Raw genomic sequence first — 27,819 nt, 5'->3', positions numbered from 1 at the left:
CCCGTAATCAAGACAAATCTAACGATACCTCATACATCAAAATCCATCAAGCCGTTTAGGCTACAGGAGGTCACAAAGGAACAGACATACATACATACATACATACTTACATACACTCGAAAAACATTACCCTCCTTCTTTGGCAGTCGGGTAAACAGGAGCTAACTGCGAAAAAAAAGTCAACTACTCAATAAGCAGTCCATTTACGACACACTACAAATTAACTTAATTTTTCTTTACTTTATATGCATTATTTTCCTCCTTTCAACACCAGTTTCATCATGCACCATAAACTTAAACAAACAAAAGAGCAGCTACACTCTAAAACCAGTTTAAACCAAACACTTTGATACGACAATTTAAAAAAAAGCACGAAATATAAGTACCTATTATTCATTACAAAAGTACCATTAGTACATTTACAAAAGTACCATTATAACAATGTACCAAGATCAGGAAGCGCCATCCAGTTTCGGTGCGGGTTAAGGAGTAGGAGAGTGTGCGGTTCGCGGCTTGCGCGGGCGCATTGGCGTCGTTGCGCGCGCGCCGGCCACTCTCGCGCCACTCTCGATCTCGACCAGTGAAAATACACGTGCTAGTGTTAACTCTTTACTAAGGATTTGTTCTGTTTCACGAGTTCTATACCTTCACGAAACGGTGAGTTTTTATAAGTATTAATCATTTTATACTGCCAACTATTGATGTGACTTTATTGTTGTGAAAAGTAGATGGAAAGAAGTGAAAAATATAACAAAGATCTTGTAATTATAAAGGCTGTTTTAGACTCAATTCATCTAACAATTTATTTCACGATAATCTGCCATTAGGTAGGTGATGTATTAATATTGAAATATGAACTCTATTCGAAGTGCAGTGTTGTTTAAATTGGTGTACATCGTAATAGTGTCTTTTAACGCTGGTTCTAAATAGATTTTTCAATGTTCAATATACATATTAAGAGTAACTCACCGATTAATTAAGCAATCAGATTTAGCAAAGCATAAAGTTCAAGCTCAAAGATGTCACCACTTAAATGTCATGTTAAAAGAAAATTGACTGATTAATTCAAATCAATAAAAAATAAGTGTCAATGGCTATGTCATTCAATAAAGTTCATGATACACGTAAATAATAACCTGCCACACAATTGATAACCGATCGTAAAATTACGACCGTAAATGAAAATCTAATATTGAAAGTCAAACAGTCTTTTATTACAAGGAAATACAAACTTCACGGTCTTGGTAAATAAATATTAACAATTTTATGGTCTGTAAGCAGTTTTCACAATACATACGAGATGAGTAATTAGAGGCAAATTAAATTAAAATTGAGAATTACGATAGAAAGGTGAGATAGCGAGGCGCAACACTGTGTAACATTATAATATTACACTTCAGTTTCATGAGATGTATCTAGAAAGTATTTTTCAAAATAACGAAGTAGTTCATATTTGAGCACAGGCTAAAGATACTCTTAAGGTGAGTTGCACCATCAAACCATAACGATAACTAAATCATGGTCCAAGACCAGCTGTATACTTGCCGCCCATTGATCAAATCGGCGAATTGACAACTGAAAATGGTTCTGTTATCGTTATAGTTGAAGGTGCAACCCACCGTTGATAAGAAAGTGACAATGATAAGTGCATCTCGAGTACGAGATACTGGTAAAATAATCATAATTTTGAATAGTGTATTGAAAATAAGTGTAATGTTATAATCAATGTTTAACAGTCAATAGCACTACCAGAGACAAGACTATGAAATTGCCACAAAGTCTGTTTCTGTCTGTTCAAGTCTGTTTAGGAAGCACAGGACCTTGATTTATAAAAGTCTGAAGTCACCAGTCGGCCTTGACCATATATTGATCTTCTGATGACGAAAATGCCATTATTATGAATAGAGCATTTCAACCTTTCCTACTCTTTCAAAACTTTGTATTTTTGTCCCCTCATTTGAATTTATACTTTGGAACAGTCTTTTATTTTATATGTAATAGGATATTCACAACTATCAACGTATCACTTGATACATAGTCAAGCTAGGCGATGAGATCGGACGCTACAGTATGCGAATAATTTTAATGCAGCTAATTGTTACTAATTAACTGATCCGTTGCTAAAAATATATTAAACGATAGTACATAGTAGAGAGGAGAGATCAGCATGTAGGTAGTAGTTGAAAGCAAAGAAACACGAAGTATCTATTTATTAGAATTAACCAGGTCTAGTTTGAGTTTTTCCAAAACCAAGCACCTAAATGTCCTGCTAACATCACCGGCTTTTTTTTATAAAATATTTCCTTTAGCAAGATTTTCTATATTAAAGATCAGCTTTATGTCAAATGTAAGAACAAGTGATTGTATGATTTCATGCTTAAACAGAACACTAAGATAAAATCAAAAGTGTTTAAAATAAATTCTGAAGAAATATTAATGTTACGACGCTCGTTAATATCGACGAGGTTACCAAAACCAATCACATACGATTATTAATCCATTTCTTTCACAATATTACAAAATAGCATTTATCTAACAGTCTTCACGAATCGAACGTATAGAAAGCTACCAGCTGATCTTAACGTTCGTCTATAAAGATTATTTAGTAAGAGTATTTCACTGATTCGTCGCGGCGCATCACAATAAAACAACGGTGAGCCAATTAGAGTTGTCAAAATCGCAGAAATATCGTCCAAACGCGCGATGACGTAGCTGCTTTCCTTTCATACGTGTACCGTGTCTAGTTAGAATAATCTCACTTGGTCTGTGATAAAAATGTACCGAGTACCGCTCGCCGCAGCTGAACTAAAATTATAGACGAGAGATTATCTTTGTTAGAGAAGTTCTTGCTGTGTTAATTAGTAGTGAATCAATTTGCATGCCATTTTGAATAAATGGTAATATGGAGAGTGTTTATGGTTCCAAAAACAGTGTATTATTCTGTTTTCTACGACGACGTAAGCAACTTGATACAATGCAACAGGCAGTTTAGACACATGGAGACTGAATCATCTGAAAGTTTCAAACCTCAAGGCATATATCGCAGACTAGCAGTTAGTCGCACTGTGAGACCTCCTTCCCGTACACTAATGAAATAAACAGCCTATGGCATTCACAAATACTTCTATCGATAAAAGAATTATAAAAATCGGTTCAGTAGATCTGGAATCATCCCCAGCAGCGACGTAAACTTTATAATAGTTGTGTGTACTTACAGAATTGTAAATAATATTGTGAAATCAAAGTTTTAGACCAATCAAGGAGCTGTTAGCTATGTAACACTTTTCATTCCGAGCTAGTAAGACTACTCTTCAAGTAACAATCGTGGAAGTAATGTTCACGACAGTATACGCGATCAATTGGCGAACTGTTAGAAGCAATTATTCTGCACCATTGCGCATTATTATTGCGTATACAAGTGATACAGTTAGCTAATGCATCTTCATCTATTCAATTATCTGTAGAATAGAATATAAGTAGTCATCATCATAACAAAGCTAGCCTTTTCCCGACTGTTTTCGGGTCGGCTTCCAGTCTAAACGTATGCAGCTGAGTACTAGTGTTTTACATAGAGCGAATCCATATCTGGTCTCCTCAACTCAGTTACCCGGGCAACCCGATTTCCTAGGTTAGACTGTTTGTCAAACTTCTCAAGAAATAATGAAAAGATCTATTTTTATCCAGGTGCATGAAATGTAAGATTCGTAAACGTAAAATCGCTGTAAAAGTGTGACATCCAACCATACCATGGGGTATCGGGTTGCCCTGTTAACTTAGTGAAGAGGTCAGATAAGCGGTCGTTCCTTTACAACACCGGTACTCAGCTTCAGCCAGTGAAACTAGAGGTAAAACCTAACATAGTAGCAATAGACAGACATGGCAAATGATGAAACCGAAAACCCTCGGGAAATGAACTCAAAACATCTGCCTATCAACAGAAGTCACGGTCCTAATACTCGAACAAAGGGCTATCTACATTGTTACTCTCTGTAACACTACATATACATAATAAAATATTAAATAATACAACATAATACCGCTTACATAACGTTGCCTTGTTCATGAACGTTAGTAAATAAGAAATTTCACTTCTTTACGACCACAATCTTATGTCAACATGGAGGTAACTGCGCGTGGTCCGACTGCTCTTCTCATTGTGTTAAGAAATTAGTTTTGTTAATAACTTGGTGGTTTTCTTCGTTGCTTTTTTATATTATGCTCTTACCCTCGATTTCAATGTAGGTAAATTGAGTCATGTGCATACGAGACTCTACTTAGGTACAGAATACATATTGTATTTACGTTGGTATCTAGCCGTTTTCACGCGGTTTTACCCGCGTCCCCTGGGGACTACTGCCCGTACCGGGATAAAAAATAACCGATGTTACTCGGCAAGTGTGCAGTTTTCCAACAGTAAAAAGTTTTCAAATTGATTCAGCAGTTTCGAAGCCTTTAGGGTGCAAACAAACAAAACAATATTTCCTCATTATTATACTGTCAAAACAGTCTCTGCAGTTTTTTTTTCCATTTGATTTCGAAATATTTAAGGTGATAGGTTAATGGACTGAATACAACACTTCTTGTGAACGGTAAGAGGTCTTCTGGATCTACGGTCACCATGGGGGTTCCACAGGGTTCAATTCTAGGCCCTTTTTTGTTCCTTATTTATATTGATGACCTTCCTTATCACATAAGGGATAATCACAAGATTGTGTTGTTTGCCGATGATACTTCACTCGTTTTTAAAATCAAGCGCCAACTCGACAATTTTGACGAAGTTAACAATGCACTCTCTAAGGTTGTTCATTGGTTTAAAGTCAATAATCTTCTTTTAAATGAATCTAAAACGAAGTTAATTAAATTCTCAACGCCAAACGTAAGGCAGTTACCAACCAATGTACAACTAAATGGAGTAGTGTTGAAGCCTGTTGAGTCAACGGTATTTCTTGGTTTGACCGTTGATTCCAAACTCCAATGGGGCCCATATATTGTTAAACTGTCAGGAAGGCTTAGTTCAGCCGCCTATGCTGTTAAAAAGATCCGACTAATCACCGATGTGGACACAGCCAGAATAGTTTATTTTAGTTACTTTCATAGTTCAATGACGTATGGGATCCTCCTTTGGGGAAACTGTGCGGATGTTGAGACTATATTTATTTTACAGAAAAGAGCTGTTCGAGCCATTTATAATCTAGGTCCAAAAGTTTCTCTCAGAGAGAAATTCAAAGAAATAAATATTCTGACTGTTGCCTCTCAATATATTTTTGAAAACTTAATGTACGTTCGTAAAAACATTTCTAACTTTGTTCAAATGTCTGATGTTCATGGCATAAATACTAGGAATAAACATAATCTTGCTGTACATGCTACTCGCCTCCACAGAGTAAGCAACTCGTTCATGGGTCAATGTATACGCTTTTACAATAAACTTCCCAAAGCGGTTTGTGATTTACCTATTAAGAAATTTAAAAATCATATAAAATCCAAACTTTTGAAAAAAGGATATTAAAAAATATCTGATTATATAAATGATAAAGAAGCTTGGGAATGAGCTGCTCGCTTAGTGAGTGATATCTTTTAAAATGCCTGTGTATTGTTCTTTTGACATTTAAATATTATTATCATCAGATAGCATTTTATTAATGACATTTTTTTTTTTGACATTTCTATATTATAATTGTATTTTTTTTATTTATTATTATTGTGAATGTGAGTATCGTGTATGCGAGCAACATTATATATTCTTATAACATAAATACAGTCTGGCGGGTTTGAGTATTTTTGAATAGCCTACGCAAATGTTCTGCAGATCTGGTATCGTCGTGTGACAGGTCGTTGAGCTCCCTAAGACATGGTTGAGCTACACGACGACTGATGCATGCGTGCCGTCTGTTGGGACTGGTCAGCTCCAGCCTGATGTGGCTCTTTCCTCAAAAGGTCATTCCAGACCGCGTACATGGTGACACTCACACGTAATATTATTTTGATTTACAACATGTTCGGACTTTAAAAGAGACTATGACCCTTGAGTTTGTTTCGGCATTTCTTCTCAGGGATCAGTCATTAGGAAATGCCGACCTCAGCGTTCTTAAAAATGACGTGTAAAAGTGATGTAATGTCCAACTTGCAAAATAAACGATTTCATTTCATTTCATTTCATTTCTTGGTCGCTCTAGTTATACATAATATTATCATGCAATATTATAGCCTCTTGCGCATATTATGATCAACTTCGTTAACCGGGCTAAGTTTAGCAATCATAAATTATTCAAATTCCATTTGAACATCAATTCTTTTTCCAAATATGTAACAAACGCCAATATGAAGAAATCTAGTAAAAAGTAAGCTATTTTTTACTTTTTTTTCGATTGCCTATTTCTTCTTTAAAAGTAACATAAAACTGCTCATCATCATCGTTTTAGCCGTAAGACGTCTACTGCTAAGGCATCGTGCCTTTCTGCAACTTACAAAATAAATACCTACTTGTTTTTTAAAAAACGCGCCAAATGCGAGTCGGCCTCGCGCACGAAGGGTTCCGTACCAGAGCAAAATGAGCAAAAAATCACGTTTGTTGTATGGGAACCCCCCAAAATATTTATTTTATTCTAATTTTCTGTATTTGTTGATATAGCGACAACAGAAATACATCATCTATGAAAATTTCAACTCTCTGAACTATCACGGTTCATGAGATACAGCCTGGTGACGGACGGACGGACAGAGGAGCGAAAACAATAGGGTCCCGTTTTACCCTTTGGGTACGGAACCCTAAAAATGTGAACAGTGGCGTGGGGAGATATTATGTCAATGTTTTTCTATAACTTTAGTGCCCGAGACGGCTCCCGTTGGCTAAACGATCTAAGTTGCATCTACTAGACTAGGTGCAATCGTAACATTGCGTGGGCACCTAAAATGCCGCTCACCAGGTTCATTAATCACGTAGTTTATGATGATTGGATTAAAATGAACAAGTGAACAAAACAACGCCTATTTAAACGTATAATTATACATTCATCTGTCGCGTTAAAGTACGTCGTGTTAAATTAATGGACTAGAAAAAGATTAAGGAAGTAGGTACGTTGAGTAGGTATCACAAAATATGTAGTTGGTTAAAAGATGATTTATGGTGGATTTCTATAATCTATCTATCCATCGTTTTGCGATTAGAGATGGGACAATGGACATAATTTTATGGAGCTAATGTCAAGATTCAATCTAAAATCTTAAATTATTTATCTATGTAAATTCTAAATCTAAATCTGTGAATTAGGCTCTTGAATCTACCGTAATGGTATAAAATATTTATGTTTATTGTTACGAACCTAATAATAACTTATTAGGTACTATTTTCCTAATGCACCTACTTGTTTTATTGGGGTAAATATACTACTGTAACAGTAAACTGTGACATAAGTGAGAATAATTAATTCAAGTGATCATAAATCTAAAAATATTTTTGACGAGTCATCATTTTTGTGACCCAATATCATAATGAATTATTTATATGTAATTAATACTTATTTTTATATGAATATGAATTGGGGCATAAAAGTATGTGTGATTGAGATCGGAAGAGAAAGTGTGTACAAAAGGAATAACTTTGTGAACGCTGGTTTACAAGAAAATTTATTTTTCAAGTCAAAGTTTTTTATTTCGTATGAACAGGTGCTTAAGACGTCTATGGCTCGGTTATATACGGTTCCAAGGAGTGGGTCTTATAGAGAAGATAAATTAAAAAAAAAAGTTTTTATTTCAGTAAATCATTCAATCACACACAAGGAAATTGTCGGGGCTTCCCAGAAAATCAAAAGATACTTAAATGCTAGAAGAACAGGCAAGAAACGCCATCAACACTTTTTTTTAAAAGAGACGAAAATGTTATACAGAATTAAGCAAAAGCTGTCGAGGAACTATTTGAAATGATCAACATCTTATCAGCCAATTGCCGTCCACTACGTAGGCTTTCATTTGAAATTATATTTTTTTTATATGGATAGTTTTTAATAAAAAAAGTTATTCAAATAAGCTTAGATTATTATATCAGATAAGATTATTCATTTACGTAGATATTCCTCAGTATTTTTTGACAGTCTCAATAATGCATAAATAATTTAAATACAAATTAGTTTAAGACACGTGATTTTTTTTCTATGTGTGAAAAAATAATTTATTAATCAAATTATTAATATCTATGCATATTTATATAAAAATATTTGTATAGGTACTAATGGAAAGGAAATACGAAATATAGCTAGTATTAAATATTAGTTCGGTTGCGTAAACAATCTGTTTTTAGACTTAATATTGTAATTAACTTTATGAAAATAATAATTCTTCTATTTTATTATTCACAAAGATATTTACACAAATATTAAAAACTATCCTAGGAAAAAAATTGAAGTAAAAATATTTTTTGGTATCAATAATAAAAATTCTTGTTGACGTTTCACGTCAAAATTGAGTCTTAGCAACAAGTTTATTGCATTCAAAATGCCACCATGGTATTTAAAAAATAAGAATGGATCAGGAAATATTCGTTAATTTAGTAGGTATTAAAAATGTGATCAGCTGATTTATGAACATTATACACTTTAGAAATTAACAAAAATGCGAACAAATATCATTTAACATTTTTTTTATCCTGGGAAATATATTCTTCTTAAGAACACTTATCATTTTACTTTTAAAGTCATAGTTATGTAAATAGAGTACGTAATTACGCATGTAGATCATGTTTATTAAATAATGTAAAAATAGATATACAAAGTTACATAATTATTATTATGCCTTAATATCCGTAACCGATGAATGATATATATGGAGTCTATACTGACATAAATTCTTATGGTAATGAAACTTAATTATGATAATCGCTTGAATGCCAACTCTACAGTAGATTTAATTATTTTACAAACATCAGTTTGCTCCTCTAGATTCGAGTTTTAGCGCGGTTTCAGGCTTCCCGTGGAACCTACTGCCCGAACCGGCATTTATTTATTTATAAATACACTTAGCCTATGTTACTCAGAAAGACTGTAGCTTTCATAGAATTTTTCAAAGGATTTTCAGTAGTTTCTAAGCCATAAGGGTACAAACAAACAAACAATAAATTATTAATCATTATTATATTAGCATCGAGCGTAGATAATTTAATAAATAATTCAGATAAATTAAAAGTAAGTACCTAAAGCATTGCAAAAAGGCCGTCCAGTGAACATAACTATGAAACCCTTGTTAAAAATAATCCGTCGTTATCTCTCTAAGTCATCGATCTACAAGTTATAATAAAAACAATACGAGAGAGTAACCCGTGGAAAATGGAATAAATATGAACGTCGGAACTTGAGTCATTAAGTAAGGAGGGCAAAGATTGTACTATTGAATAACACGCTCTCTGGACTCCGTGTGCCTTTTGGCTGTTTTCGTTTTTATATGCAGCATTTTAGTGGCCTTGCATGCGTGGAAAATAACTTTACATATATTTTTAATCACTAATTTGTGTTGGAATATACATAATGTCATTGAATTAGAATATAATTTCATACGTGGAGCACTTGAAAATTGTTTATAAGCAAATAACATTCCCTTGCAATCAACTTGGTGTAACCTGTTGTTGAGTCAAATATTTCTGATTACAGTCACTACTAAAAAAAATCGCTATTATGAAAAAAACACACAAAAATCTTCCGTTGGGCTTTTAAGTAATAGTAAATGTCTAATACGAAAGTAATATTTACTTATTTTAAAATTTTCAGGACGCTTTTCCCTATATAATAGGTAATCAGATCGGATTCAACTGCTTACTTTAATATATTCAAATAAAAAAAACTTACAAAACACAGAACATTAATAACCAGCACAAGGCAATAAGTTATAACAATAAACTGTGGTAAACAATTGCCCAATTGCATTAGTTTAAACATAATGAGCTACATTTTAAACAAGGTAACTAAGTCAACGTTTTTTTTTTTTTAATTTTGCTTGAATGGTGTAATATCCTGTTTATTGTTAAGCAATAGTAAACTTTTGAGCAATTTTATCAATAACAAAACAAAATAAATAAAAGCTTGTTTTTAATTTGCCAAATATTCTGAGAAAATCTTTGCAGTCTTACAACCAGGAAACGGTTAAACATAGCAATTGCACCTCTATACATATAAACATACGGTTGGTAAATAAGGCGTCCATATAAAATAGCTGTCTTCCCGCGGTATCACCCGCGTCCTGTCGGCACTACTGTGCATAACCAGCTAAAATATAGCCTACGTCACTCGGGAAGACTGTAGCGTTCCAATAATAAAATAATTTTTCAAATCAGCTCGGTAGTTTTGGAGCCTATAGGTTACAAACAAACAAACCAAAAACATGTTAATCGTTTTATTAGTATGGAAATATAGATAAATATGAAGGTATAAATAGTAATGAAACCAGAGCGAGGCGCCATCAGCTGGACCAGTTTGCGTAACACTAATTCATCTCGACTTTAGCGAGAGTATCGATCTTTCTTACCGATTTCTCGATTACGCACTTAAATCGTTCGGTCATCTGTTATGTGCTTGTAAGTTACGAGCCGTTCATGGCTTGTTTTTGTGCGTTTTGAGTGTTATTTAATTGAATTTAGCAACTAACGATTCTCGTCAAATAATTTCGAAGTCTCAGGCATGAGGAATGGTGTTTTTTTCATACTTTTTGACTGTTTTCCAGCCACTAGCAGTAGCAGTCAAGTTCAGAGCTTGCTGCTCTTAATAACTAATATAGATTAACTTACTTACCTTAAATATTTTGTTTAAAAACGAAGGATTTTTTGAAATTAAACTAGGTGCCTATCTTTTAACTACAACAAGGATTATTTGGTTATTTCACTGCGTTGTAAATAAATAGGTGCGTAAAAATGTAGCATGCACCCAATCTTACATACATAACTCACTGTCTCATTAAAATTGCAACTGCGTGTACAGATATTTACATAGATCACTGACAAAATAACTACAAATATCGTTCACCTTTCATGATTAGCATACTTACTTAAATAAAACAATGTTTGTGAATCCTCACATGCAACGCATACAAGGAAATTCAGAAATCGGTCAACTGTTACATAAGTAAACGCACTAAACTGCCGCCTGAGCTGTAAGCCTTCTTAAGGCGAGGAAGTGGTCAACAATAATTCCATAACCGGCACGCGCATCTAAGGCGCCAAAAGGGGTCGGAGCGTCTGAGCGGGGCGAGGATAACAATACGCGCGCTAGCTTATAACTAAAAGTCGTAAGCGACAAAATGGTTTTGTAATTTTAATATTTAGAAATGATAATTTAATAAAAATTCCTACTACAATTTTAAAGAGTATGTATATACTCAACTACTAAAAAAGTTAAGAGGCTTAAATCGGTCCCGTTTGCCCATAATATGTGAATCTCTTTTTAAAAAGAGGTATGTTTGATATATTTTTCTCTGTTATAAAAGTTACCTAATCATGTTTCTACAACTAACAAAATAAGGTTTATATCATGAACTTTCAGGTAACCAAGTTGTATTTTGATCCGTTTTGTATTTACTGAGAAAAATTGACATCCTTGGCGCCAAAAATTCCAATTCGTCCTCTTAATTATTATTTAAATCATTAGCATACATTACGCGAAAGCAATATGTTCTTATGTTTACAAGAATAGGCCTGTGCTCTAAGAATTCCGTTGGCAAATAAAAGGACACTGAATTTCATACACATATTTAAAAACTTCTTGTTATCCATAAAGAAAACCCCTTACTTGAAATAATGTACTAAAATTGCTGTTCACATTTTCATAACGTTAAACTTATTTAAGCGACCAATAGCGCCATCTACAGTAATATTAAAAAAGCAACAAAGCCGCCATCTATTGACGGATTGCAGTAACAACTACATTACATAGTGTACCTACTCCCCACAAGATGGCGCTAATTCTATTTCATGTTAATGTCAAGTTATAGAACTTTTTTTTAGATGTTTCAAAATAAAACAGAGAAATCTAGATAATTTGATGCAAAATATAATCATGAAATATTTATAGGATAAAAGTTTTTTTTTTTAATCTTATCTCCATTTTCAATCATCAACAAAATGCAAACACGATATCTATATCAAACTTCACAATGCACCACTGAATTAAAAGCAGTTTCAATTGATGACGTGAAACTCACGCTCGCCAAAACCTTCCGGTTCGTCGAGCCACTCGAGGAACGAGTTATTGTATAACGGGATACTCATAGTTAAGCTAACGGTACCCCACAAGGATACTCTTGCTTTCTAATTACAAATCAGCCGTTATTTAATACTGTAAACACTTAAACTTGACCTACAACTAAAAAAAAGCTATGAGAACTAGGGACTCCGGAAATTGTTGGCATTTTATTGCAGTTACTGTGCCTATTAAGGGGTATTAATCTAATTGCTTTTTATGATCATTAGAATAAAGTTAATCACAATGCTTAGCTTAATAGGCCCTTCAATTATTCAAAGAATTATATTATTAATCTTTGCACGAATGGTAAAATTAATGATAGACCTTAAAGTTGTGAATGATAGATTTTGTTTAAAGGTAGTTTTGCTTTCTTCTGAGTTAAGGCAGCATATTGGTTTTTCTTGTGCGATCTGTGGGGAGAAAGATTTTATGAATATCCTTCTAGAACTTAAAAATAGGTACCATTTGTCTGTATGAAAAAAGATTGCAAGCCAATACGCAGTTATTATACCATGACTCATACTCAAAGATCAATTTTGGATCGTCTTAATACCAAATTGTCACGTAAAATACCGGAATCATTTCGCCAAAACGCACGTTGCGAGGCAAAATTTCACTAACTACGCCTTTCTCCGACGGTGTGGGATCGCGGCGGGCACTGACTCGGAGGCTGGATAGAAAGGCTTCACCTGATCAACCACGAACGATAACTTAGGTACTATTGTTTATTGTTTATTAGGCAGAGAGGTAATAAATAAATAGAATTTAAGATTAGGTGTTAATGATGTAGGAAGCTAGGGATATGGTTAATGATTGTTGGTTCTTCATGAGCTGAGTTGAGATTCCAGTAATTATTCCTGAAGCTAGTATTACAAGTTAAATTCAAGAAATACTTTAGGTTCTAAATCTATATGGTAAGAAGTAAGACAACACACATACAAACAGACACTATATTGATGTAGGCTATATTGTTACTTTTGTAGAAGTTATCAATCAAGAGATAACTTCGAATACTTCTGAATCAAATTGCAGGGTTTGCACAAACTCATGAGATGTTTTTCATCGACAAATACTTGCTGTCTTGTCTCTGCATATTACTACTACTACTGATATTCAAGTAACAATTCTAACTAGAAGAAGAAACTAAAGAAACTAAATTCAGCTAACTAGAAGTGATTCTACAGAACGAGTATTTCAATGTGAACAAGACCTATAGACATTCATGATGCAACTTCTACAATTCTAAACTCAGCTTTACATCTAGTTCTGCTCTGATTTATAGTAAATTGTAAGTTGTGTACTACATTGTAACGATTTGTTAAAACCAGACTATCCAGATTACAATAGTAGTCAGTATAGCTTTTTTTCTTTTGCAATAAATAACAATGTCTGTTAAATCATCGGTAACTTGTCAAGAATGCATTATTTTTTCATTCCATTTAACATTAATGTCATATGTATGAATTGTTAAGTTGTAATCGAGTTTACAGTTGTTTTCTGTAATTGTATATTTCTGTAGGCTTAGCTTATCATTTCAAAGTATCTATCTTATATAATAACGTGTGTGTTATATCAAAAGATAGATATCAATTATATGTTTGATCAGAAGCCGTAGTATCTCAAATATATCTTCCACTGCAAAGAAAACTGGTTTAGAAAATGATAAACGATTTATAAAATAATCGTGAATATTGAATGTTATTTGAATAAAGGGAATTGAACCTTTCTTATTGACTGACATGTTAGTAGTCTATTCATCTGATGTGGATGTATAAGATCACGCAATAGACAGAGCTAGATACCAAAAACAGTGTCAATTTCCATCTATGAATGGTGAAGGTTCAGAAAATATTTAACGTTGAAAGACCAAAATTAACTTTTATTATGACAATTAAACCCCGGGACAATAACGTCAATTAAAGTCCTTTTTAAAGGCCTCGGAGCATTACCACCTGTCACGAAGGTCAAAAGCGTCCTTAAATCAACATTTCCAAACAATTCGGATCACTCAATACATATATTGAGCAACGTCCAATCGGTATCAACACTAGTGGCCGCGCTTGCGCTTCACTCGCCGTGAGCCGCGGCACGTTTGCGCACGCGCCGAAGAAAGTCCCACACCGGAACACTCATGGCTTTCTATCAACCGAGACATTTCGAATGGAATTTATAAAGTTCATTTCAATTCTAGAATAAAACCTCTGCAGTGTTGTACATGATCGGTGCTCTTTTTTTTAAAAGTGCTATCTGTCAAAACTATTAATTGAAGTGACATAGTGTGACGAAAGTGAATTTTAAATGTGGAATGCGAAATATCAGTTGTGTTAAATAGTGACATTTTTTACGTTATTGTGACTGAATTGCTTCGTTTTTTATGGTTTGGATGCTGTAATCTTTGAACATCACAATGGATCCAAGGTAACATTTACTTAAGACTGAATCAATCAATAAAATTTTGCGGAAATCTATCAATAACTTCAGTAGTTTGGTAGTTTTCTAGAAACGCAAGCATACCGGTTTTAATTTCTCCAAACTCTAACGTCATAAATCGTAGCGACCAGAAGTAATTTTAAATTCGGAAACTAGATTTTCGCTGCTGATATTTTTAATGTTTAGAAAGGGAATCCTCACAGACTACGTGAATATAGTAGGTTCTACAGAATTTTCTGATGAACTTGTTGCTCACAATAAAACTTCCGCAAAGGGCCAAAAGGGCTCAAATAACTTTAAGTACCATAAATCTCAAATCGTAAAAGTCGTCTTCAGAATCTGCATGACAATCAAGACCCATTATATCATCATCATAGATGATGTCTCAATGGTACGTGTGTGTGCAATTAAAACCATCTTTGACAGTCGTTGGGTAACTCCAATAGGTTCTGGCAACACCACATACTGATTTATTCCACCAGGCGGGTGTGAGTCGCGTCTAGCATTAATTCGTGCTTGGAAAGCTGCAAGTTTGTATTGACCTACTATCTGAGCTTGTAGATAATCTTGACGCTTCATTATATCATCCTTTATATTTATTTATGGGAAGTCGTGTCTTGATAGTTTTGCAACTGAACCTAGCTATGGTATTCTTCGATTAAATAGAATTGTTCTTGCTGTCTGGTAGAAACTACAAGCCAAAACACAGACTTAAGAATCTATTCTGTAGCCCAAAAGATACCCTGTTGAATACAGTAATAATAATCTTCTCGAAGAGAAACAAATAAAGTATCTCGACTTAGCGCACGAGGTTGTCGCCATGTGGAGTGTCGACACGGCTGTTGTTGTGCCGATTGTCGTTACGGCCAATGGTTTAATAGCCAAGAGCCTCGACGAACACCTCAGGAGGCTCTCGTTGGGCGGCTGGATCAAGGGACTGATTCAGAAGGCAGTACTCCTTGATACGGCACGTATTGTGAGGAGGTTTCTGTCTCTGGGACCCTAACCACCGGTACCTTGGACCCTGTGCCCGATATCGGTGGCAACCTATTTTTTATATTTTTAAAAGTTTTTTATTTTTATATTTAATATTTAAAAATGTAAATTATATGTTCTAAATAAATAAATGACAACAAAGATCTTCTCGCATGATTAATGTTATCTTGTTCAGAAGGCTATCAATAATCACGTTACTTAAAATGTCAAAAGTGTAAACTGAATTAACCTTTCTATCGATTTCCAAACAAGTTCATATGAATAAAGGAGATCAATAAAGATAAGATGAAGTTTATTCGATTTGAACTTGCAACTCCTGTTCAGCCCTCCTTGACAAGTTTCTGACTCAAACGCAGGCCTCTACTCCCATAATGACACATTGTGGAATTAAAATCTCCGCGTAAGTCACGAAATATTCAAAACCGCTTCAAATGATATACAATGCAACAACATAATAGCGGTGTTGCCAACAGTTAGGATTGCACGCAATGCTGCTATAGCTACGTAAATGAATGTCTTGTTGATTGTTCTTCCTTTATTTATATTCAGACTGAAATAAACTACTAACTAATACTTCTTAACCATGTAAAAAGCTCCTAATATTATGACAAAGTTGTGATATTTCTTTGAAAATCTCCAAATCTTGGAGCTACATTTTCCAAATATTGAGAAGCACTAAAGACCATTTTCGTAATTAATACAACAGCTTGATAACTTTTGAAAGTTTAAGTGTCTACTTGATATTTAACTTAGCCATGACCTTTATCCATAAGCAGAATAATCTCGTATATACTACAATTCACGAATAAGGTGTGCAATCTCAAGTAAAGTTGTTTTCACCTCCCTTCTCCTCACTGGTCACTGGTCACGTAGCTTCCTGATCCACTTGTCAAACTGGATTCCATCTACTTTCGTCCTATTTTAATGTATAGAACCTTTTACCATTTGTGTTGTTTTGTATTTTGTTGTCTCTTTCTTTCTTGTAGTTTTGAGCGAGTTAAAAGCGAAACTATGTTTTATGTACTTGCTTTCGGAGATTCATTTGGATTTTGATGGATGCGTTAAGGTTGGACTTACGGGTTATAACAGTTGTTACTTATTTATTTTCATTTTTGTTGAAACTTTATTTGATACCGCTGGCTTCATGATAATGATATTGAACAACATACATATTTTTTACTCTAGCATTCGATTCTATATTATAAAGGTTATTGATAACTGACCCATCGATACCAAATGCGCTATTTTCCAAACTAACAATAAATATTTCAACATCCATTTGTTATGTACACAATATATTACCTAAGAAGAATCACCGTTACGAATCAATCTGCTTTGATATGTCGTCAATAAATACAGAAGTTTTAAAACAATATTCACACAGATTTCAGAACACTTCCATTGTGATGTCTCCCGATGCTCACAAATAAAGTCATATATGTATTTGCACGCGATCCGCAAGCCTGTCGTCTAATAATATGTACTCATAAAATTATAATTAACAAACAATTGAACGCTACACGAAGGCAAATATTGAAGTGACTTCACGACTTAGTGGGTGGTGGAAGATGGTATGGACAGACACGCACCCACTGACACAGATGTCTTGTTGACCCACCGAGATAATGGCTTCCATTGCAAAAAACTACGCGTTTTGTAATAACCATCATGATGGTGCCTCTGTCTTTCGTGATAATTACGAATAATCATTTAATGATGTTCTTGATGATAAAGAAAAAACTAATTTATGAAATCAGCACTCAGGTCAGGAACACCTTAATTATAGTACAAAGACGAATGACTGCTTTTGAAGGCAAACATGATAAACTTAATTATTCCGAAATGGACATACAGAAAGACAACTTGGAATGTATTAAGGTAGGCTCTGTAAACATAGACGTTTTAAACAAATACGGATATGTAGTTTCGAGCACCAGAAGTCGCACAAAGATAAGTAGTAAAGATAAGCAAAAACATGAATAAAATGTAGGCCTAGAGGAAAAATAAGCGTGCCAATGATCTTGAGGAAAATATGACAGGACGATGAACTCGATATAAATATGAAGGCTGAGTGCTTTCTCAAACCGGTTGGCATACGTGAGTAACTTAATTTTTAGAAAAGACAAACTCACGGAGAAATTAAGATTACGAGTCAAGTCTGTCATTAACATGTGCGTAGAGATGGAATTAGTTAAGATAGTGAATAATTATGATACGGACATAACTACTAATTCACATCTAGGATCTGTACGTAGACGATAAAGTTAACTAAAAATTAAAGCTTAAATATGTTCCATGACGAGGTATTTGCAAAATATAGTAAGAAAGCGGTTTTATGTTGTTAATTGCAGGACCAAAAGGATAGCATCCAAAAAGAATAGAATATATCGGGATACCGGGTGGTCTTTTGCAAGTCTTTATGACTATTGCAGATAACTAAATGCAAAGACAGATCCATGCTATATTCAAATCAGCATATATTCAAATCTTGTTGCACATACCACGTTAAAATTAATAGCTATCTATTTCCTTTGTATTTCACAAACATACAGACAGATGTAGATGGCAATAGTTGTAGCCAAAGGTTGTAAAAGCTAAGAGGTCATAGTATCAAAGTTCATCGAAATTGAAATGTCAAAATTGTGTAGAAATATCACATAGCTATATGATATTTTCATAGGCTCCAATCATCTTCTTGCTTCTGATTGCTACTAACGAGCACGACATATAATTGTTTAAAGTACATTTACATTTCTATATTTACATAATTATTCATTTATTCAGTTCTCTTGACGTTGCAGCCATTTTGTTATTTTTATGTAATTGCACGAGGACATTTTCTCTTCCCAGAGCATAAATGATATTATCTACATCTGACCGTGATACATTGCTTAGAAAGTTTCATGCGTTATCAGACTTCATCTATATCCTAGACTGGTATAGCACCATGAAATTATTACATTACCATGTTTATTTTTAAACATCTACTAAATTTGTATCTTTGTGTATACGACATGTCTGTGGCATTAAAGGGATGGACCTGTGCTGTCTATCTGTAAATGTTTTCAACTCCAAATGAATTTACTTAATCTAAGTGTTCTGTTCCTATGATATTGTCTAGCTGTTACTACATTCAGAACTCTCGCCTTCCTAGTGTTATATTAGTTGGATGCGCTCATACGAACGATTTGCAATTTGCATGACTAGCATCACGTAAATGAATATTTCCGTCGGAGCCTATTACGAAATAAGCCATTCTGTGCTTACTTAACTATTCATTCAAACTCATCGTCTGCCACTGGCATCATTTGTGAGCATTTCAACATTTGCTCTTCAACGATGTGAAACAGATTTCAATGTTGTAGTATTTGGAAATTAATAATTTAGACAACATTCTTAACTACATAATATTAGTAGACAACATCAAAGTTTATTGAAATGAATTCCAAATTACTCAATTATTGTAACATCGTTTAACATTACGGGTTTACTATTCCATCTGATCCTTGTGTAACTAATGTAACTATGTCCACGACACGTTTCACACTAGATCCCAAATTGCACGTGTCAATAGAAATTGAGAGTGTCGTCCATAATTCTGAGTTACGCCACTCTACGCACGCGGTGGCCAGCTAACTATTGAACCAACAAAACGCAACGAACGATCTCATAGCTTTCTCTAACGTGGATGGACGCAAACACATCAATATCTGACGTCAAACAATGCCTTCAGAATTGATTAACTAGAGGGTGGACCATTTGCATGGAGGACCCGCTCAATTATGAACTATACGTGATAGTAATAAAGATCAATTTCGTTGTACACATCAAACACATAATGGAGACAAACCAATCTGCACGTAGGCTGTTGGAAATGAAGCCAGTGTCCCACTTGCTGGACTGGCCACTCCGAATAAAGTTCGCAACGAAACCACCGATGAATTAATAAACACGTTTATAAATCTGAATACGGCTCGTACGTTGACTGAACCAAATAATACAATGGGACTGTTGCGTGTCAAGTTTAAGCAGACAGGTTACGTGTATGTTACCCATATATGCATGAAAATTATATAACACAGTGTACACAATAATGTAACGATAGGAGCGAAAGACAATAAAATAAACCCAGGAATATTAAAAGAAAATATGTACTTGAAATAATTTTAAAACTCGCAACGAATCTCGTTGTATGCCAAACAAACCAATGCAGACAATGCCAATACTACTTCTTCAAAGCCGTACCATTCATCTAATAATAAGTACTTAAACGCTTCAAAACCGTAGAAAATCTGCATAATTCGAGGCCCACCAATGCCCATGAATAAAGAAATGCAATTCGTTACCTATTCAGGTTGAGCATGGAAACGAAGAATAAATACAAAATACGGTATATTGACACAGTTACCGGCTCATTTGCTCAAAACCGAATTCAAAAGTTTTGCTTTCCAAAAATTTATGATTTTGTTAAATTATGCCAATTATTCTGAAGCACAATAGAACATTTTCATATGTATTTTATTTTAATGTACCCATCGTTTAGTTGCATAGCAGTGCTATTTTTCAGAGCACATTTTTATTCGTAGCCAATCTACAGCATTTTAACTAGCAAAAGGATCTTCACACATACTAATTTTCTTTTGTTCTACCTCATCAAGCCGACCACATGCTTCACAATAGGCTGTATATATCAGTTGAAGTAGATTATCATCTCATTGTAGAAGCTCTTCACGTTTTAGACCCCGTCGACGCTGGTGGCAAAAAACTTTAATGTCGTCGTGACCAGGGTTTACATGACATTCTTAATGCACTGTGTCTTTAACCTAGATAAAATCTGATGGATTCCACAAGACAGTGGTTAGAATAGAACATTTACATTTGAAAATCAATGGTGACCACAGAATAGCTAAAAATAGTATTTTTGGAACATGTCATTTTAAATTAATCCTGCTCCTCATTTAATTCTTTTTCATTGAAGATTTGATTTTGGGATACCAACTCAATTAAGCAAGTCATCTTAGCACCATTTCATAGTCAGTTAAAGAATCATTTTTAAACAATTCATTTGTGTGCTCACAATTATAAAATTACTTTTTATCAATTTAAAACTTTTTATTATTTGCACTCTAATTAAACATTAATTATGTAAGTTGAGCAATCTTCCCAAAATCTTATGCCTTTTCCTTTCTCTTATTTATTTATACGTTCAAGGATTAGCTTGTTTAAGGTCGTTCTCTGCTTATATGTTTTGTGATTTCGACAATTGCTTACCTATGTTAATGAATTCAATAGTACTGGCGTCTCATGATTGAATGTCTTCACAATCGCATTTAGGTGATCTGTCGATGTATTCATTTTATTCGGTAGTCATTATTCTTCTCTTGTTTCTACGATCTTAGCTGGTTAACGGACAGCAAATAATATTTCTAGAACCAACTCGATTTTTGTTTAAAGTTCGTCAAAAATTCTAATTACTATAACCTTCAATACTCTTAGATCAATCTATTTACCCAAGCTACAAAAATAAGTTAACCAAACAAGTGGCCATACACCCGTATTGCTTACTTGGTGCAACATCTATTGCAAAATACTTGTCAGGTGGCTCGGTACATACTCGGGTCAGCCCAGTTTGTTGGCATAGTACTCATAATCGTTTCTCAATTACGTTGCCAAGGCAAACAAGAATAATTTTTGACCAAAAAATACTCGTTCAACTGTGTTAAAATGTAAAGGGTCAGGTCTTGACAAGTCAGGAACACTTTTCGAGATATTACGTGCAAATAAAACTTGAAGATCTCTCGAAATGGACTGAATGGATGCTTAGAGCTTTAATCCTTTTACTCTAAAACGTAATACATAGAAAGGATTGAACCCTAAAACTAGAGCTAAAGAGTGTTCAGAAACCTTTTCAAGATATTTCGTGCGATCCATATGAAACCTTGAACATAGTAAAAGCTGTATCAGAGCATAAAACTTAAAGATATGTCAAGAGCCTTGATCCTTTCACTCTAAAAGGTGATAGACAGAAAGGATTAAACACTAAACCTTATAAAACTAAAGCTAAAGAGTAATAATTCAGTGTAAAATACAGTGAGCGTTAACCACGACAGTTACTTGCACGTAATTAATATCAGAGTGTCGGCGCGGAAATGTTCGCGGGTAAAACTAACGGAACGCTCGCTGCAGACGTTGATCATGTTATAATCTAAAACATAGTAACAGACTTTATCGATGTAGAAACAGCTTTAAATTGACGTTAGATGAGTTAGGTTTATACTCAATTTGGCGATATGAATACAGTTTGTTTTAATGATGAGTGTGAGTGTCCCCTTTGTAGACAAGAAAATCAAACTCTCTCTTGAATCATCTGTTACTTACAATCACCAAGTCTGTATTTGACTGTTTCTTAGCATCTCTTATAAGCTTAGTAATAAGTCTTTATTGTAAGATGTTCGTTATTTTAAGTGCAGCGGTTTACTTATACCAAAAATTGCATCGTCATGGCCTCTTGTAACAATTTGAAAGTCATTGGTAACATAATTTTGTTCTACTTCAACCTCAGACCGTAATATAAGGTTAAGATACAAGTTGTCTTAAATATTAAAATGGTTATTAATTAACGGGCATATGTTCTGGTTTGCATTAATTGTGATACATAACCCGTTTTTGTTGTGCTCTGAAAATTAAGAATGCCAGTAAAACAGATGTGAAAGATTAAACTAATTGTTATGAAATTACCGGTGATACAGTCACAGACTTAAATGAGCTATATCATTTACAGACTGCACTATTAATATTTGTAACAAATGATATTAATTCTACAATAATGAAGATTTAGCAAAAAACGAATACGACGAAGTGAACGATCGTGAGTTTCAAAAGAAAATATGAGCATTACATATTTTTTTATGACAAATATATTATTTATTTAAGACACTTGAAAGTTTTTACAAATACACCCTTTTAAGTGAAGCTTAACTTTAGTAAATAAAAATATTTGATCAAAGGTTTTAGCGGTCCATTGACGACAGTAAAATTGCAATTTGCATCTTTTTTAACGTGCTTACGCACTTAAGTGTTTAAAAAGAAAACATTTGCAAGCATTGCCAGCTGTTGCCTCACACTTATTCCTTCAGCATAAGGTTCATAATCGCGAAGCACGGAGCAGAGTACCAAGGAAGCCTTTTGGCAAAGCATCGAGAGACCCCTTACACACATATGCTTCTTGTGTCATTGGTGTAAGGTTGAAAATTGCGTGGCATTAAAAATATTTTTCTGTTCTGCCAAGATTATGTTTAAACAATGAGTTCTCGGTTGTTACCGCTGTTGTCCCGGAGTAGTTTTGTAGTAGATAAAGATTCCATGACTGATTGTCTATGTGATCCTATTTCATGGTTGCTTTGACTGTCAACGTGAGTTGCACGTTAAGTTTCTACTCTTCAAGGTTGGTCAAAGCCTTTGAGGTATTGTGTTGTTTATGGCCAGTTTGTCGTTATTAGGAGACTATTGGAGTAATGCCACTTTAGCCTCGTTGGAAATAGCTTGACGGTCTGCACGGAACGGTCCATAAAAGGAGCTATATTATATTGAAACTTGTGACAAACTATTGAAACACTATGTAGGTTCTACTAAACAATGTAGAATATTTTTGAAATGAGATCTTCGCTACTATTACCAAAACTGTTTAGACAGATTGACCTGAGACGAATGTTACAGCATAGGAGAAGCGATAAAAAATAGACACGAAAAACGCTAATTCTCATATAAATGTGAAATGATATTTAATTTTATGTAAAACTTCAAGGGCCTTACTACAAAAACTTTAAACCCTGTTTTACACTTGTCTTATAAAATTTTGGCTGCAAAATGAACCATATGTCAACGTCATAATTTGTCATTTTTTTAGACAAGGCATAAACTGACGTTTAAAAGTTTTTGTGGTAAGACGGCAACAATTTAACAATCAACCAAGATCATGTACAGATCATTAAATAATAGGTAATCAAACAAGACCAGTAAACGATATAACTGCATAAGACATAAGTATAGTAAATTAAGACAGAAACTGACAGTACAAGTCACGATAGAGTCACATTTCACACTACAGTACAAACCACAGACTCAGGCATTGCTAGAGAAAGTTAACAATTTTAAAACCAACAAGATTATGGTTAATTACTCTTAACAGTTATATAAGTAGATATTAATATTCTGAAGCATATTTTATTTCTAAGATATAACCACTTATTCTATGACATGGGTGCCATACAGTGAGCCTTGAAAGTTATCCGATTGAAATACTAACAAAATTGTCTTCAGCCAAACTATTCCTAATGACTATTTCATCATTTCTTAAAGTTGAACTAAACTTCGTTGTTTTTAGAAACACAAAACCTCTACCGCAATTGGATTTAAAAACCTGTTGAAATTTCTCTCGTCTCAAAATTTCGGCCGGTCCACTCTCAGATTAAGTGCCCGTCCTACTGACACACTAAACGTTAATATTGATAACTAATCATGATTATAATTGTTGTTGCTGTTGCTTGAATACTGTTGTTGTTGTTAATAACGGTACTGAAGACACGGTCATTGACCGAGGCAGTCGACTAAAGGCAGTTGACGCAACTTGTCAACAGATGGCATTGATGTGTTTTTTGCATATTAAGTAACTGTTGTTGTCAGCGATTTGTCGAAGCTACATAATTATAATCACTATGATTTCGAGTTTTATTGAAGACAAAATAAATAGAATTTTCGACGTTTGAGCAATCTTACATAACGATTACAAGATAGACTGTGTTGTCAAAATCTTACGATAAGTAAATGATTGTAGCACTGCAGTACTAATTGATTGTTTAACATACCAGTTGTTGCAAATAGCAGACTTCAGAAATGTTTGCTGTTATTACCTGCAAAACAAAAAATGCATTTATGAATTTTAAGTTAAAATAATATTTTGATGTTTGATATGATAACAATGCAAGCAACTATTTTCACATGACCAAGTTAATTCTAAAAAAAAAAAATAATTAAATAGTACGGTCACAGACAAGTGTTCATGAATTATACTTAAATGTATTTTTACTGTTACAGAAACACCGCGAGAGCGCGAGCGCGCATCACATCATGGGCCAAGAACAATCGTACGTGCACGCCAGCGGCACGCAAGTGAGACGCTACAAGGAGCAGTACGACGAGCCCCTGCACTACCGCAGCTCGCCCGTCGACTACCGAGCCAACGACTACGACAAGGACTACAAGCGGCACAAAGCCCGCAGGAGCGCTGACAGCTTCAAGAGCGACAACTCGTCCACAGAGAGCAGCGGCTACAGGAGCGGCTCCAGCGCCTGCGAGTACCGCTCCGACAGATCCTCCAAGAGCGACTACTACTGCACCTCACTATACAAGAACGAACACTACAAAGACGTCAACAAAGAACTCTACAAACCCGTCAAACTTCACAAAGAGAAGCGATACAATACGCTACAACTCTTCGACTCCGACAAAGACGAACTGAAGAGCGCACGACTCAAAAGCTACCTTAGCGACACAGAAAAGGCGAAAGCGACGCCTACAAAAAAGCCAGGCATTAGGAATTATACCCCTAAAATTCTTTCAGAAGAAGAACAAAGAAAGAAAAGCCAGCATTGGATTTAAGAGAGCTAAGACTAGTAGGCTAAGTTGTAAATATTAGTTTAGCGGTAGATGAGTTGTAAGGGTAGCCATGGAGGCGGCAGGAGCGCTGGCCAGCTTGGCACCGTCGCCCATCACCGTATTGGGTCTGATACCACTCCTGGCACTCGGGATCACGTACTTCAGATACCAACAATTCGACCCGGAGTCTTATATTACGGATGTCAATACTGTAAGTATCGTTGCCTCGTTTATTACTTTTAGACCTAGGCAGTTATTGTAGAGCCATCTCTAAAACATGCTCAAAGTTATCCTTTGTTAAATTAAAAATAGTCAATGTACATATTCCTCGCATAATCGAAATAAATAAATAACATACTTAAATGAAATTCGTTAATGTTACAGGTGATGCCGATCTACGATTTTGTGATAGTCGGCGGCGGTTCCGCCGGTGCAGTAGTCGCGTCGCGGCTCTCCGAGATCGGCAACTGGACTGTGCTGCTCCTGGAGGCCGGCCAAGACGAAACTGAGATCTCTGACATCCCCGCGCTGGCAGGCTACACACAGCTTTCCGAAATGGACTGGCAGTTTCAAACCACGCCCTCTAACAACCGCTCCTACTGCCTGGCCATGAACGGTGACCGCTGCAACTGGCCCAGAGGCAAGGTACTCGGCGGCTGCAGCGTGCTCAATGCAATGGTGTATGTGAGAGGCAACCGCAACGACTACGACCTCTGGGAAGCGCTCGGTAACCCCGGCTGGTCGTATGATCAAGTGTTACCATATTTCCTCAAATCCGAAGACAACCGCAATCCGTATCTAGTTAACACACCGTACCACGCCGCCGGCGGATACCTCACGGTCCAAGAAGCACCATGGCGCACCCCATTATCGGTTACGTTCTTGAAAGGCGGAATGGAACTTGGTTATGAAAACCGTGACATAAACGGAGCGAAACAGACGGGCTTCATGTTGACCCAAGCGACGATGCGGCGCGGCAGTCGATGCAGCACGGCCAAGGCCTTCCTACGACCTGTCAGGCAGAGGAGCAATTTACACGTAGCCCTAGGTGCTCAAGTTACTAGAATTCTTATCAACCCTGTCAAAAAACAAGCATACGGTGTAGAATTCTTCCGAAATGGTCAAAGGCATAAAGTACGAATAAAACGAGAAGTCATTATGTCTGCTGGAGCTCTCGCGACCCCTAAAATAATGATGTTAAGTGGAGTCGGACCGGCTGACCATCTTAGAGAACATGGTATTCCTTTGGTAGCAAACCTAAAGGTAGGCCATAACTTGCAGGATCATGTTGGACTTGGCGGTTTGACGTTTGTAGTTAACAAGCCTGTGACATTCAAGAAGGATCGCTTCCAAACGTTTAACGTCGCTATGAACTACATTTTGTACGAGAAGGGACCGATGACAACACAGGGCGTAGAGGGACTAGCTTTCGTCAACACTAAGTACGCGCCGTCTTCGGGCAACTGGCCTGACATACAATTCCACTTCGCTCCTAGTTCAGTGAATTCCGACGGAGGTGAACAGATAAGGAAGATATTGAACTTGAGGGATAGAGTGTACAACACTGTTTACAAACCGATAGAAGACGCTGAGACTTGGACTATACTTCCACTGCTGTTGAGACCGAAGAGCTCCGGCTGGATCAAACTGAAAAGCCGTAATCCATTTGCTGCACCGTCCATTGAGCCTAACTATTTCGCTTACAAGGAAGACATAAAAGTTTTGATTGAAGGTATAAAAATAGCGATGGCTTTGTCAAACACGACTGCTTTCCAGAGATACGGGTCGAGGCCGCACAACATAGCTATGCCAGGATGTCAGCATCATGTGCTATTTAGTGACGAATACTGGGAGTGCAGCTTGAAGCACTTCACGTTTACTATTTACCATCCTACTGGGACGTGTAAGATGGGTCCCAAGCAGGATATAGATGCTGTGGTAGACCCCAGGCTACGTGTTCACGGCGTAGCTAACTTGAGAGTCGTCGACGCAAGTATTATGCCCACGATCATTAGTGGGAACCCCAACGCTCCTGTCATCATGATCGCAGAAAAAGCATCAGACATGATTAAAGAGGACTGGCTTGTATTATGACAGTGTTAAAGATAGTGAATAAAAATACTCAGTCATGAACAAAAATTATTATCTAGAAATACTCGTTAAGTAAATGTTATTTTATTGAAGGTAATTATTGCTATTGTAAGTAAAAACTGTAAATATAATATTAAGGCTGTAGTGTACGTAATTATTTTACTTTTCGAGTCCATTAGGCGTATTGTATTGTAATAAAAATTACCAATCGCTGGTACGGTGTATACAATAAAACATAAAATAATTGCTATTAGTTTTATTTACTAAAATACTTGCGTAGATCTACTAGCAGGCGATCCTTATATTCATCAAAAATATTACTCTAATTGTCTGGTGGAACCTACTTCGCGCACCCAGATTACAAAGTATCTACTCAATGTGCTTTATAAGCGATATTATTGCCAATTATTGTACAAAAAACGTTAAAAAT

At 35.4% G+C, this 27,819-nt stretch overlaps 2 protein-coding genes across 4 annotated transcripts in view; one reads left to right on the top strand and one right to left on the bottom strand.

Moving 5' to 3' along the window:
- Window positions 1-27,819, bottom strand: part of Flo2 (Flotillin 2) — a 248,356-nt gene that overhangs the window by 120,238 nt on the left and 100,299 nt on the right. The window lies entirely within an intron of this gene.
- LOC110370935 (glucose dehydrogenase [FAD, quinone]) lies at window positions 498-27,635 on the top strand. 2 transcript variants are annotated; one of them, XM_021326950.3, is made up of 3 exons: window positions 498-657; window positions 24,738-25,509; window positions 25,683-27,635. In XM_021326950.3, the coding sequence occupies exons 2-3, from the start codon at window positions 25,369-25,371 to the stop codon at window positions 27,390-27,392; spliced, it is 1,851 nt and encodes a 616-aa protein (XP_021182625.3). In that variant the 5' UTR covers window positions 498-657; window positions 24,738-25,368; the 3' UTR covers window positions 27,393-27,635. The 2 variants fall into 2 exon arrangements, with proteins under 2 accessions (XP_021182625.3, XP_021182624.3); XM_021326949.3 differs by lacking the exon at window positions 498-657 and adding an exon at window positions 14,256-14,636.

Source organism: Helicoverpa armigera, chromosome 22 (assembly GCF_030705265.1).
Source record: "Helicoverpa armigera isolate CAAS_96S chromosome 22, ASM3070526v1, whole genome shotgun sequence".
Lineage (NCBI taxonomy): Eukaryota > Metazoa > Arthropoda > Insecta > Lepidoptera > Noctuidae > Helicoverpa > Helicoverpa armigera.
This window is presented reverse-complemented; position numbering and strand designations above follow the sequence as displayed.